The sequence below is a fragment of the Acomys russatus genome, chromosome 12, assembly GCF_903995435.1.
Source record: "Acomys russatus chromosome 12, mAcoRus1.1, whole genome shotgun sequence".
NCBI lineage: Eukaryota > Metazoa > Chordata > Mammalia > Rodentia > Muridae > Acomys > Acomys russatus.
Window position 1 is genome coordinate 14,306,154 of NC_067148.1, and position 13,664 is coordinate 14,319,817.

Sequence of the window (13,664 nt, forward strand, 5' to 3'; positions counted from 1 at the left end):
CTATTTGCAGTTACTAAATATATTTATACAACTCATTTTATTATTTACAATGTTGAATTTCCAGTTCTTCTGTGTTTGCTATCTTAAAAGGTATGACTCTGGCAAGCTGAGTACAATTACTAGTTGCCAATAGGCTGATAATTCAGAGAGAATGTTTTACATGTTTTCTTAAACAATGAAGTTTAAATGAGAGATTCTTTACTCTCTTTGTACATTTTGTGTTGTATAACCCTTTGGAATTTGGTAAAACCCCTTATTATAATTTTTTTAAATATCTAAGGTGAAAAACATAACATAAAAGAAAAACTACTTTGAAATTCAGTTGCTGAAATGGTAATAAGACAAATAGTAATATGTGCTTTTGTGTGTTTGTGTTTTTATGTGGTCCTGGGCTTGAATTTGTGGCCCCATGCATTGTATAGGCAAACACTCATGCTGTTGAGCTATACTCCAGCCCCACTCTGGCTTTTTATAAGGCATAAAACAACAGAGTATAGTAGTGAATCAGGCATGGTGCTACAAAGCTTTACTCAAAGCTGTGCAGGGAGTTGAGACAGGAGGATTCCTTGAGCCTGCGAGATTGAAAGAACAGCATATATGACCTAGGAACAACTGCATTTGACAGGCCATACAGGATCTTGTTATGTTATAACAGCTGTAATGAAGAAAAGTGCATAGAATTTTTATTGGTGATAAAATCACAAGTATTGTTTACATTTGAATGGCATACTAAAGTTCAGATAGAGACTACTGGAAATAAAGACTTTTTAAAATTCAAGTTTATAGTTTTTTGTTTTTTTTTTTTTTGAGTTCCCTCATTTTTCCCTTCCTTTTTTTTTTTGTTGTTGTTGTTACTGTTTTTTAGGTTTTTGAGACAGAGTTTTTCTGTATAGCCCAGCAACTCACTTTGTAGACCATGCTGTCCTGGAACTCAGGGATCCACCTTTCCCTCCCTTTTGAGTACTAGAGTTAAAGACCTGCACCATCTTGCCTGGCTTCCCCTTCTTTTCTTTCTCTGAGGTTGAGAATTCTCTCTTATACCTCTTTTTAAAACAGTAGTCTTTTATTTTACATGGAACATTCTTTTTATGCATATTGTAGCAAATTACATGTTTAAATTATTATTTTATTTAAAAACCTAGAATTCCATATTTTTGAAAAGTTTTAATTACATTTGTTATATAAAATTTCCTTGACATTGTACATATTGCTTGGGTATTTAGAAGTACCTGGTCTATGCTCGGTAAGACATCCTGGAGTTGATATTTAGATATTTCTGCAGTTGAGAGCTCTCACAAAGGCTCTTTTTTTTTTTTTTTCCAAAGGCTCTTTTTTTTAATGCCAGTAAGAACTTTTAGTTGCATAGCAACAGGAAGTTGTTCTTTATCTTTCATCTAAAGAAGACTGTTATCTTCTTTAAGGTGATGAGAAATCCTTGTATCCACCAGGAAGCCCAAGTAGGGAAACTGGATGCTGGGTTACAGTTCACTGTTTAATTTGGAGACTTCATAAGCAGATTATTTGATATATTATGTATAATTCCCCCTTTTTTTCTCAGATAGGATTTTTGAGATAGGATCTAACTGTGTAACCCCATGCTGGCCTTGAACATATGATCTGCCTGCCTCTCTTGAAGGTTGGGATTACAGGCATGTTCTTCTGTGCCAGTTGTGACTGATGCCTTTTAATTAATGTTTCTAATTTAGGTATGTTTAATGTGTTTTCTAGTATGTAAATCCAGCTTGAGATTGGGTTTCCCACTGTTGAAATTCTCTCATCTTTTCTGTTTTTGTTTTTGTCTATGTTATCATATTTTTCACTTAATGGTCTTCCCATGCTGTGTATATTCACACCCATCACTTTTAGATTACTGCTAAAATTACCTTCTCTGCTTTATTTATCCTATCCCTATTTAAGCTTCCTGGTTGGGTTTGTGGACTTCTCTTGATCTTGGTGGAAGATAGCAGTCTTCCTAAGATGAAAGAACGGTTGTCTAGATCTTACAGGGTTTCTCTGTGTAGCCATAGGCTGTCCGAGGACTAGCTTTGTAGATTAGGCTGGCCTCAAACCCACAGAGATCGGCCTGCCTGCCTCTCAAGTGCTGGGATTAAAGGCATGCATCACCGCTGTTACGCCTTACTTTCTGTTTTAAGTTTGTTTCATCACTTTGCTCTATTAGCTGACTTTTCTTCTTTTGGATCATTACTTCATTTTTTCATTATTGTTTACAGAAATTGACAGATAAAAATTAGACATAGTGTTGCTACTCCTATTGTAAGTGATGAGAACCTACTTGGATTTTATTTACCTTTGAGCACCTAGAGACATATTCTTATTTATTTATTTATTTATTTATTTATTTATTTATTTATTTATTTTGAGAAAAGGTTTCTCTGTGTAGCCTTAGCTGGACTCACTTTATAGACCACACTGGCCTTGAACTCACTGCCCAACCTGAGTGCTGAGATTAAAGGCATGCGCCTGACTGAGGCATACTGTTTTTTAAATTATTATTCATTTATTATTTATATAGCATTCTGCCTACATGGAGTCAGAAGAAGGCACCATATCTCATTATAGATTGCTATAAGCCATTCCCAGCCAATGGTTGCTGGGAAATGAACTCAGGACCTTTGGAAGAACAGCCAATGCTCTCAACTTCTGAGAGACATCTCTCTAGGCTGACATACTCTTAAAAGAAAAAATATTTGTATTTATTTTATGTGCATTGGTTTTTTTGCTTGCCTGTATGTCTGTGTAAGAGTGTCAGATCTTGGAGTTTCAGGCAGTTGTGAGCTGCTGTGTGGGTGCTGAGAATTGAACCTGGGTCCTCTGGAAGAGTAGTCAGTGTGCTTAGCTGCTGAGCCATCTCTCCAGCTCCTGAGACAAATTCTTGTTAGTATTCATGGGTTATGAAGCTCAAAGATAATTCTGTAATGAGCACTTACCATGAAAAATAAAATAGATGCCAGAGACTAGATTTATTATTTTATGTACTAAACTACTTAGAATCTTTGTGATTCTGTGTAAGTCAGCTACACATACTGAATTCAGAAGATTGCTTACTGGGTCTTGCGTCAGGATAAGGCAATTTTAGTTGAGTTGAATATTTGATGATATAAGAATAATCTTACCATAAGGAAAAGGCGTGGTGGTGGTAGTGGTAGGGGGGAGTCTAATGGCAGGTCTGTCCCAAAGCATTATGCTAGAATTTTCCATTGAAATATTTGCCTTTTAGATCTGTTAAAATACATAAAAAGAACCTGTTATGTTTTATTTTGGGTTTTTTTGTTTTGCTTTTCGAGACAGAGTTTCTCTGTTATACAGAGCCCTAGCTGTGCTGGACTCCCTTTGTAGACCAGGCTGGCCTCTGCCTCCTGAGTGCTGGGATTAAAGGCATGTGCCACTATGCCCGGCCCCTGTCGTGTTTTATTAAGAACAAGGACACCGGGCTTGACCGATTTTGGTTCCTGTGTCCCCCTCACAGAGGTTGAACTCAGATAAGTTGTCTTTTGGTTTACTTATTTATAATAGGGAAACAGTGACATTTACAGAATAGCTACAAGGACTAAAGGACACAAAGTAAAACAATGAACAAAGTAGCCTGTACTTGTAAAAACTCAAGTTAGAATTGTATTCAATTTATGATTTGCTATATAATAATGAAATTATCCAAGCTTAATTTAGTTTACGTTTGTCTCTGAATCAAAAACTGCAGTTGTGGAGTTGAAGGTGTAGCATAGTGAGACAGTGCACACTCAGCATGTGGCAGCCCTGGGGTCAGTCTCTAGCGCTTCTGGGAAAGAAACTGTTCAGAGTTAACATGGTGGATCTAGGCTCTTCAGGGACTCTTGATTTCTTCTTAATGTCAGTTTGTTAGTACCTGCTAGAGTTTTGACCATAATGTTGGCATTTGGGGCACAAAAAAATGGGGTCAGGAGGGAGATACTGACATGAGTAAACTCTTTTAAGGAGATACTAAGAAACTGGCAATCACTCTGTTGTTTTTTGTTTTTGTTTTTTTTGTTTTGTTCTGTTTTTGTTTTTTGTTTTTCGAGACAGGTTTTTCTCTGTGTAGCCCTGGCTATCCTGGACTTGTTTTGTAGACCAGACTGGCCTTGAACTTAAGAGATTCAGCTGCCTCTGCCTCCCGAGTTCTGGGATTAAAGGCATGCGCCACCATGCCCGGCTTCTGGCAATCACTTTGATTTCTTCTCCCTGCCTCCTGCCCATTTTAGATAAGCCTTGGCTGTCTTGCAACTCACTTTGTAGATCAGGCTATCCTTGAATTCAAGGAGATCTGCACATTCCTCTGCCTCTCAGGTGCAGGGATTAGAAGTGTGCCCCACTGCATCTGCTCCGTCCTTCTGTGTCTCGTTTACCAAACCCAGTCATTGTGACTGTACAAAGGGAAATACGCCCAGATGATAAGTTCACTTCTGGGTCTTGTAAGCAGCAGGGGGAGTAGGCAGTGTGATCTTCATTCTTGGTAGCCATGTGTCCAGAAAAATGTCAGGGGTTCTAGTGGTAAAGATTTTAGGGACGATTGAATACTGAGCATGACATCAATACTTTTCTTCTGTAATATTATTTATTGGTAATTTTATTATTGGTAATAATGACATTTAGTGACCTATGGCCTATAGCACAATATATTTGTTACATTTTGTTTTTCTCTTGCATTACTGGACAGAACCTAGGGCTAGATGCTGTGCTAGATGTGCACATGTGCTAGATGCTGCTTAGCACTGAACTGTGTACACCCACTCCCATCCTTTTTGTCACAATTAAATTTTGAGTCTCACTAAGTTGGCTACACTAGCCTTGAACTCACTTTGTAGCCCAAGCAAGATTTGAACTTTTTGGTCCTCTTGCCTTAACCTCCCCAAATAACAAGGATTATAAGCCTGTACTATGAGGCTTGGCTTCTAATGTTTCAACAGCAACCACTTGTTTAATGTAAGGAGTTTCAGGAATGTTGCTAGAATCAGCCAGTCATTTTACACAACTCAGTCCTTTGAGATGGATTTGCTGTAGGTAACATAAAACCTAAGAGGTTTAGTGAAATTGATACTGATTTTTTTCCCCCCAAGCCTTGGCGATCCTGGAATTCAATCTGTCCTTGAACTCAGAGATCAACCTGTCACTGCCTCTAGAGTGCTGGAATTAAAGGCGCGTGCCACCATGCCTGGCTGAAATTGTGGTTTTAAAATTCTTGATTAAGAAATTTAAATTCACGTAGTGGGCACAGAAACTCTGAGAAATGTTCATGGGCTAAGACCCTTTGAATACCTTGTTTTGCTCTTTGTTTTCTACTTACAATTTAATTTTTGGGTTTTATTTTTTCTAATGTAAAGGTGGCTCCAAGCATTGTGTCTGTTCTCCAGGCTGGAGGTTAAAAAAAGAAAGAAAATAAAGAGAAAGAACCTCATTTCATCTGTTTAAAAAAAAAAAAAAAAAAAAAAAGGCCTTTTCATAGACTGTCCTCTGTTTTTGAGCAGAAGTATCTTACTTTTAGCTGCAAAGGATGGAAAGTGAGTTTCAGATGTCTCTGGAGAATATCTATTATCCATTAATAACTGCTGATTTATTTAAAAGAAAATGTTTTTTCGTGCTGCATGTAATTTATTTTATTCATGTGTAAAAATATAAATGCATATGTTAAAAAGGAAACATAATACAATAATTAAAAAAATAAAATGTTACCCATAGGCATACTAATTCTCTTATAGCAAATGTATAAAACCTCCTTTAGATTTAATTTGATCTTTTATTGTTCTTAATTTTTCAGAGGAATGCTTTGCAAGCAATTTCTCCAGCCACCATGGAAGTTCTTATGCGAGTTTTGTCTGATTGTGATTCATGGGAAGAAGGAGACCCTGAGGAAGTGGGTCGGAAGAGAGAGCTCACCCTGAAGTGCCTTACGCAGGTGGTGCATATCCTTCTCACCAGCAGCTCCGACCAGCGCCAGGTGGAGACGAGTACCATACTGGAGAACTACTTTAAATTGCTCAATTCAGACCACTCTGCTTTACCTACACAGAGGAGGTCCAGGCGGTGGGAAAGGCAATTCATAGCCCTTCAGATTAAGATGCTGAGTAAGTATTCAGTGGAGTTTCCTCCAGTTATTTTTACTTCTTATTCTCAGTTTCTCTTCACATACAGGTCTATTGTATTTAAAATGTTGGCTGCTTAGTTCAGGTAGTGAGTATGTAGATTTTTGACTTCCAAATAATCAGTATGGAATTGATTTGCTTACATTTTTATTTTATCAAAGAGAAACTTGTCTATACTTCTTTTTGCAAGTCTAATCCATTAAAATGTTTAATGCTAAAAAGAAAGTCAGTTATGACTAAAGTTGCCAGGAAGTTTTCACAAGGTACCATTTGTTGTCTTTTACTTGTGATAAAAATTAATTAGGTAAAGGCCTCTAACCTTTCTGTACTTAGAACAGATCATCTAGTTGTCCCAGAGGACCTTTCTGTGTGTGAGGTTTTTTTTCCTTCTTTTTGTGACTATGCAAGGGTATCTGGTTTCTATGCTTTGCAAACTCTCTAACCAGTTTATGAGATCTTTCTTTCTTTCTTTCTTTTTTCTTCAAAATGGCTCATTTTTGCTGTGGTTACGGTGTATTAGTGTAGCACATACTTTCCATCAGTTGTTTTAACCAACAACAGGCGACTCACACTCATTATTCCCTTCTAAAGGATGAATGTATGGGAGTCAGATACGCAGTAATTTTCCTAAAGTCTCTCAGTTCATGTTGAGCAGAACTGGCACAGAAAGTTAAAGACTCCGACACTGAGGCCCATTTTCTGTGAATCATCAGCGCTGTGATCCTGAAGAGAGAATAATGCATGCCCCAAAATTGTGGTGTTGCAAGTGCAATCCATATTCAGAATCTAGATTAAATGTATCAGTTGGTCATTACTTATTTTTTTATTGTCATCTAAATCCTTCTTGTGGTTTTATATGTAGGCATGGGCATTTGGAAATGACAAAAACTGCAATTAATATACACAACCTAATACAAAAAGAGTCATGTTTCTCTTTATCTTAGTAATTCATGTTGTGTTAAGAGCACAAATAAGGTACAGAGTCACAGATGCCATTTCCATCAGATTGCGTAAGTGCCTCACGCACGAAGGATTTTAGCAAGCCTCGTTGGTGGAGACCATGATGACAGCTCACTATGTTGTGAACTATGATCAATACTTTATATGATTCTTGTTGCGTCCCTGTGTTAGATTGTTAAAGAACTGTACTTATTACAGAGGCATATGTTGTCACTACAGCTAAACGAGAAGACTAGGAAAAAACAGTAACATTTTTTTATCTCACCACACAGATATATGAAACAGTAATGATTTGGTGTATACATTTATATGTACATATATTGATTTAGAAATACTGTGCATAAAAATGTTGTTATAAAAGCCGGGTGTGGTGGTGCACACCTTTAATCCCAGCACTCAGGAGGCAGAGGCAGGTGGGTGGCTGTGAGTTCGAGGCCAGCCTGGTCTACAAAGTGAGTCCAGGACAGCCAGGGCTACATGGAGAGACCTTGTCTTGAAAAGAAAAAAAAAAACAAGAAAGAAAGAAAGAAAAAAAAAAAAAAAGGGAAAAAAAATGCTGTTATAAGTGATCCGTTACAACATTTGTTTATATAGAAAAGTGAGAATCATTTTGTATGGCTTTTAGTTCATGTGCTATAATGTCATTTTCTGTAGTTATTGTAAATTCTAAGTTTAAAAATAAGTTTGATTCTCTGTTGCATAGAATTCTTTTTATTGGAAACTATTATATTTGCCATGCCAGATGGCCTTTGATTTCTCAATCGGATTATCAATGTAGTAGGAAATGAGAGATAAATATTATCATTGCTTTCATGGGCTGTATATTCATTTAATAGTGTATAAATATGACTACTAAATATCATAAACAGATATTGCTTACTAATAGCAAATCAGACAGGGGACTTGAGCCTTATGATAGCAAGTTGCTAAAAAACATTTGTCAGTCATATAAAATTTAAACTAGCTTGAATTACAAAGTATGAAAATGTTCACTTTTCTTAATTACAGCTTTTATTTTCTGCTCCTCATCTATATTATTTCCCAATTAATTTACATCTGTCAATTGAAAAGCCTAACTTTAAAATAATAACAATGGATATTTGATCCCAAAATTTTGACTTTTATATGAGTGATTTTGTTTTTATTTTTATAGATACCATCACAGCCATGTTAGACTGCACAGACAGGCCTGTTCTCCAGGCCATTTTTCTTAATAGTAATTGCTTTGAACATCTTATACGACTTCTACAGAACTGCAAGGTACTTTATTTTCATTTATGAAACATTTGTTTGCATATTGTATGTGGGGACATGTACCACAGCATGAATGTGGAAGGTCAGAGGACAACTTGTGGGGATTGAATTTGTCCTAAGCATGTGGGGCTTAGGAGTTAAACTGGTTAAACCTGGGTTGTCAGGCTTAGCAGCAAGTGCCTCAGTCTCCTGAGCCATCTTGCTGGCATTGGTTTTGACTTTTTCTAGTTGGGCATAGTGGCTCGTGCCTTTAATCCTAGCATTTGGGAGGTGGAGGCAGGTGGATCTCTGTGAGTTTGAGGCCAGCTTTGTTTACATAGTGAGTTTCAGGACAGCCAGAACTACATAGTAAGACCTTGTCTTGGAAAAACCAAAAACCAAAACCCAAAAGTTTGTTTTGATTCAGATTTGAACATGTTATTACCAAAATTTTTATTGTTACTTTGTGCTTACATTTCATTACATAATCAAGTTTTATCTTTTAACATGTAGACTGATTTAATTATCATTATAAAACTAGAACATATTAATATATATTAATAGTATATAATGTATAATGTATATATATATACATAATTGTATATGTATATACTACCCCATATCATGGGTGAGAAAAATGAGACACAGGGTTCATACTTTGTCCAGGATCTCAGAGCCAGTGAGTCTGGCCAAGGCTGTCCTCTCTCAGGATGTTCAGTTATCCGTGGGTACTCTGCCCCTTAGATCCGTGGCTAGGCTGAGGGCAGGATTCAGGAGTCACACATCCTGGTCTAGGAACTAGGCAAATTTCTAAATCCTCCAATCTCAGAAGAGCTCGTTAAAGAAAGAGCCACTCACTGTTTCCAGGGGATAGGTTTTGTCTTCATTGAAACTAGAATTACAGTATTTATAATTATCTAAGGGTATTAAAATTTAAGTGAAACTTTTTATATGATGATGCTTCAGTTTAGGAAATACTTTATTTTCCATTAGACATTGATGCACATACTTGAGACCTTGTAAAGTCATAGTTGTTTCTGGTTTCCTGACTGCCTCTTTGTCCTGACTATACAAATGTAGTAAAGGTCCTTATGCTACGTGACAAGCACTTTCTTTCACTGAGTCATCTTCCCAGCCTAGATTTTTTCTATCAGATGAGAAATGCATAGCAGAAGTATTTATAAAACACTTTGATTATTGTAAAACAGTATGGCTTTGTCACTTAGGAAGACAGTGCCAATAACAAAGTTACCTCATAACTAAAAGAATTTGTATTTAACCAGGCAGTGGTGATGCATGCCTTTAATCCCAGCACTTGGAAGGCAGAGACAGGTGAATGTCATGAGTTTGAGGCCAGCCTGGTCTACAAAGCAAGTTTCAGGTCAGCTAGGACTACACAGAAAAACTGTTTTGAAACACCCCCCCCCCAAATAATCCGGATTTCATTTATCAGGTAATCTTTAGGATGGTCCCACCCCCTTGAAATTTGTCAAGATGCACTTTTCTTCAGTATGTGTATAAGTGTGATCTGAACAGTGTCTTTAAAAAAAATACAATTATTTTCTCATAGCTAACCAGGATGGTGACCTAACAGTTACTTCTTACAGAATGATACATCTGAGAAATAAATCTTTAGGATGAATGTCACCAAGTATACTTAGTCAAACTAAGATAAATACAACTCATGAAGTGACAGAATCTTGCAGAACCATTGTCAAGTAGTGACATGATGAACAAAAAGTGTCTGTATTTGTTCTACAGCCAGGTCTCAGTTAGAGCGCTTGTGCTTGTTTCTGAGGCAGGGCTAGCCCAGACCTCACTGTGGGATCAGGCTGCCCTTGAACTTCACAGCAATCCTCCTGCCTCAGCTTCTCAAGTGCTAGCTTTAGAAAAGTTAATTATTTCATTTATTTACTACATTTTCTTTGGTATTGAACATATCAAAGAAGATATGCTTTTCAGGAGGGAAAACAGACCTTTGGGTCTAGCCCTTTCCTTTTAAAGTTTTCTCCGAGAAATATATGTGTGTGTGTGTGTGTGTGTGTGTGTGTGTGTGTGTGTGTGTGTGTATGTGTGTGTGTTTATTCTGAATCATCACAGAGCATGTGACATTCCAGCCATTATTTTCAGAAGTTAATGCATATTATTTTATAAATTAATTGGATTTATGTGGTGTGCATATTGTTTCAATCATGTTCATCCATTCTTCTGCCCTTGCTACCAACACCCACACATTATTCCTAATCCCTGATAATCGCTCTTCTACTTAAATCATTTGTTTGTTTGTTTGTTTGTTTGTTTGTTTCCACATGTGAGTGAGAACATGTGATACTTGTCTATGTCTGGAATATCTTGTTTCATCCATTTTGCTGCAAGTGACAGAATGTAATGTTTTCTCCTGGTTAGCATCAATACCACATTATATGGTATGTCTTATTTTCGTTGTCTGCTCGGTGGTTGACAGGCTCCTTAGCTGGTTCTGTGTCCTCACTGTTGTACATAGGCCAGCAGCACAAGCAAGCATGCAAGTATTTCATGTTTACTGACCTTATTCCTTAGCTCTTTACCGAGAAGTGGGAGAACTGGGTCATATCATAGTTCTGGGCTGACTTTTTTGAGATATGTCCACACCATTTCCATTTTGTGGTGCTAATTTACATTCCCACTGGCAACACATAAGGGTTTCATTTTCACATCCTCTCCAACATTAAGAAAGTTAATCATTCAGGCAGTAATGAATTGTTTAAAACATTAAAATTCAGTCTTTGTAAAACTTAGTCATTACACAAGTGAAGAAATAATGTCCTGAGGTGTTAAATTACAACCTCATGTTCAACACTAGTAATTGGTGAAAATAGGATGTTTTTACTCATGGTTTCTGACCCTAAGTTCATTATAATATGTAGCTATTATTAATTTGTTTTTTACATTCAGGGTTATTAGTTTTAACTAGTATAAAATATTTACTGTGTACTAAATATAAGTCAATTATAGTTTTTATTGATATAGAGCATTTTATGAACATAGTTGTGAATTACAAATATAAAAATACTTGGAATATTGTGAATTTAGGTTCCCAAATGTATTTTATGATTTGCATATTGTTTTCAGTATAATTTTGTTGTTGTCTTTACTAAGTCATCTAGTCTGTTTTATATAACAATGTAGAATCAAGATGATTTTACTGTTTGAGCATCCATACTCACTGGAAACACTTCAGCTAAGGCTGTCAGGTAGCAAAAACAATTTGTGAATCAGATGGAAAACTTAAAACTGACTGTTGGTAGTCTTTTTTGAAGACATATTATTGTGTGCATCTGTGTGTGTTCAGTGTGTGTGTGTGTGTGTGTGTGTGTGTGTGTGTCTGCATGATGTAAATGTGTGTATATGCCAGTATGTGCATCTGAAGATCAGAGGACACCTGGGACTGGAACTTAGAGTGGACTTGTGCACCAGGTACTTTTACCCACTAAGCCATCTTGTTGGCCTACACTGTTGATGGCTTCTCTGGTATCTTTGTGTATGACACTCGTCAATTTAAGTATGTGTTCATTTTCCAAGAATTTGTGTAAAGGCTTCTGTGCTTGACAGCTAAGTGTTATTATAACACAAAGTTTTTATGTATTTGTAAAATACATATTGCATTATATGTATCAGACTTTTATGATTAGATGTAATGAATGTTGAACATTTTATTAATTCTTTGAGTTTTATACAATGTATTTTGACTATCCAACAATACCACTTGTCAGTAGTAATAGCAAGAAGGATTTAAAGCCATTATACTGGTTTTAAGAAGGCTGAAATCTTGTGTTTTATGACTGTCTTAAATTTTTAGAGTTATACTTTCTATTGTGTTAACTCCTGCTTTGTGGTTCTAGGGATCAGTCTTGGGGCCTTACCTGTTAGGGTTGTGCTTTATGAATGAATTATATCCTCAGCCATGGAGATTACTTAATTTCACTTTCATCTTCATCTGAGCATCTGCATTCTTTTGCACATTAGTAATATAGAATATTAATATCATATGTAATTTTTCTTAGAGTATTGGCTTTCATTTTGAAATCCCTATTATGTGCTATACATCACGCAATTAAGCTAGTGTAGGTTCTGTGTCATTTACTCAGCACGTGATTTGATGAGATATTCTCATTTTAGGTAAATAAGCTTGGATAAGTAGCAAAGAACTGGGGATATGGCTCAGTGGTAGAGCACCTTGCAAATGTGCATAAAGCCCTCAGTGTGAGCTTCAGCATCACACAGTAATCTTCCTCAGCTAAATACATTATTGACTATGGAATCTTTTATCTATTTCAGTAGAAAGTTTCTTTTCTGAGTGATTTTCTCTACTGATTCTTCAAGAATTTAGGAATATTAATTGTTAGTTATTGCTGTTTATTTTACTAACTTTTGAGTTACAAAGGTGAACTGTATCTACAATAGTTATACAGCATTTAAACTACTATTAAATTGTTATTCAGAAAGCAAATAAGTACCAATTTCTGGAAGTTATGTACTTCACATATGGATTCTTGGATTAGTTTTCAAGAGACATGGAAATCCCGCTGGACCTCATTCTGCTTTTAGGTAACAATTTAATGTTCTTTCTCCATTATTCTTGTCTCTGTTTTTAACAGCTATTTTTAAATGCTCACAGTAAGGTGGCAGACAAGAACGAGAAAGACCTTGCCAACCAATTACTGACAGAAATGAATGAGGACGAGGTATCTACAAAGCCTGCATCTTGTTTCAGCTGAAGTCCAAAATCAATCAATGGGATAACTGTTCCTGTACTTTTCTTCTTATTTCTCCAAAACTACAAACTTCTAGCTCTGTTTATTTTTGAGAATTGTTTAAATTAAACACAAACCATCACTAATTCTATCTGTGTTAATGCATGCAGTTTTCAGTGTGAGAAGATAAAAAGTACAGGAATGGAACCCAGTATCAGTATTGGCCACCTGGTGATGGCTTTGTGTTTGAGGGCTTCTTTTTCTAAGCACTGCGGTGTATTGGGACGTGAGGGCTTTGTTTGTGAATATGCATAGTTATGGGTATTATCTTGATTTTTTGCTTCCTATTGACACAATGATTATAATTCAATGGACAACCTGAATCTTGGAGGAAGGGAAGAAGATGATAAAGCCTTTGAATGTTAATTTAGTGTACAATTTCTTTTTTTCCTGTTCTCAAAATTCAACCCTGTGCTAGACTATCAAAACATGTATGTTTTTTCTCAAAAGATATATGTAAATTATTTTGATAAAGACAAAAACCTACCTGTAAAATTGCTTCCCCACCAACACGTTTATTGGAAAATTTATATATTGTTTGTTAAAATTATTTAATGTTTAG

At 36.2% G+C, this 13,664-nt stretch overlaps 1 protein-coding gene across 1 annotated transcript in view; it reads left to right on the top strand.

Annotated features, from left to right (window-relative positions):
* Nbeal1 (neurobeachin like 1) overlaps positions 1 to 13,664 on the top strand; it is a 147,238-nt gene that overhangs the window by 39,703 nt on the left and 93,871 nt on the right. The window contains 3 exon segments of the mRNA XM_051153879.1: positions 5,792 to 6,098; positions 8,230 to 8,336; positions 12,947 to 13,033. Of these exon segments, the coding sequence (XP_051009836.1) occupies positions 5,792 to 6,098; positions 8,230 to 8,336; positions 12,947 to 13,033 (501 nt within the window).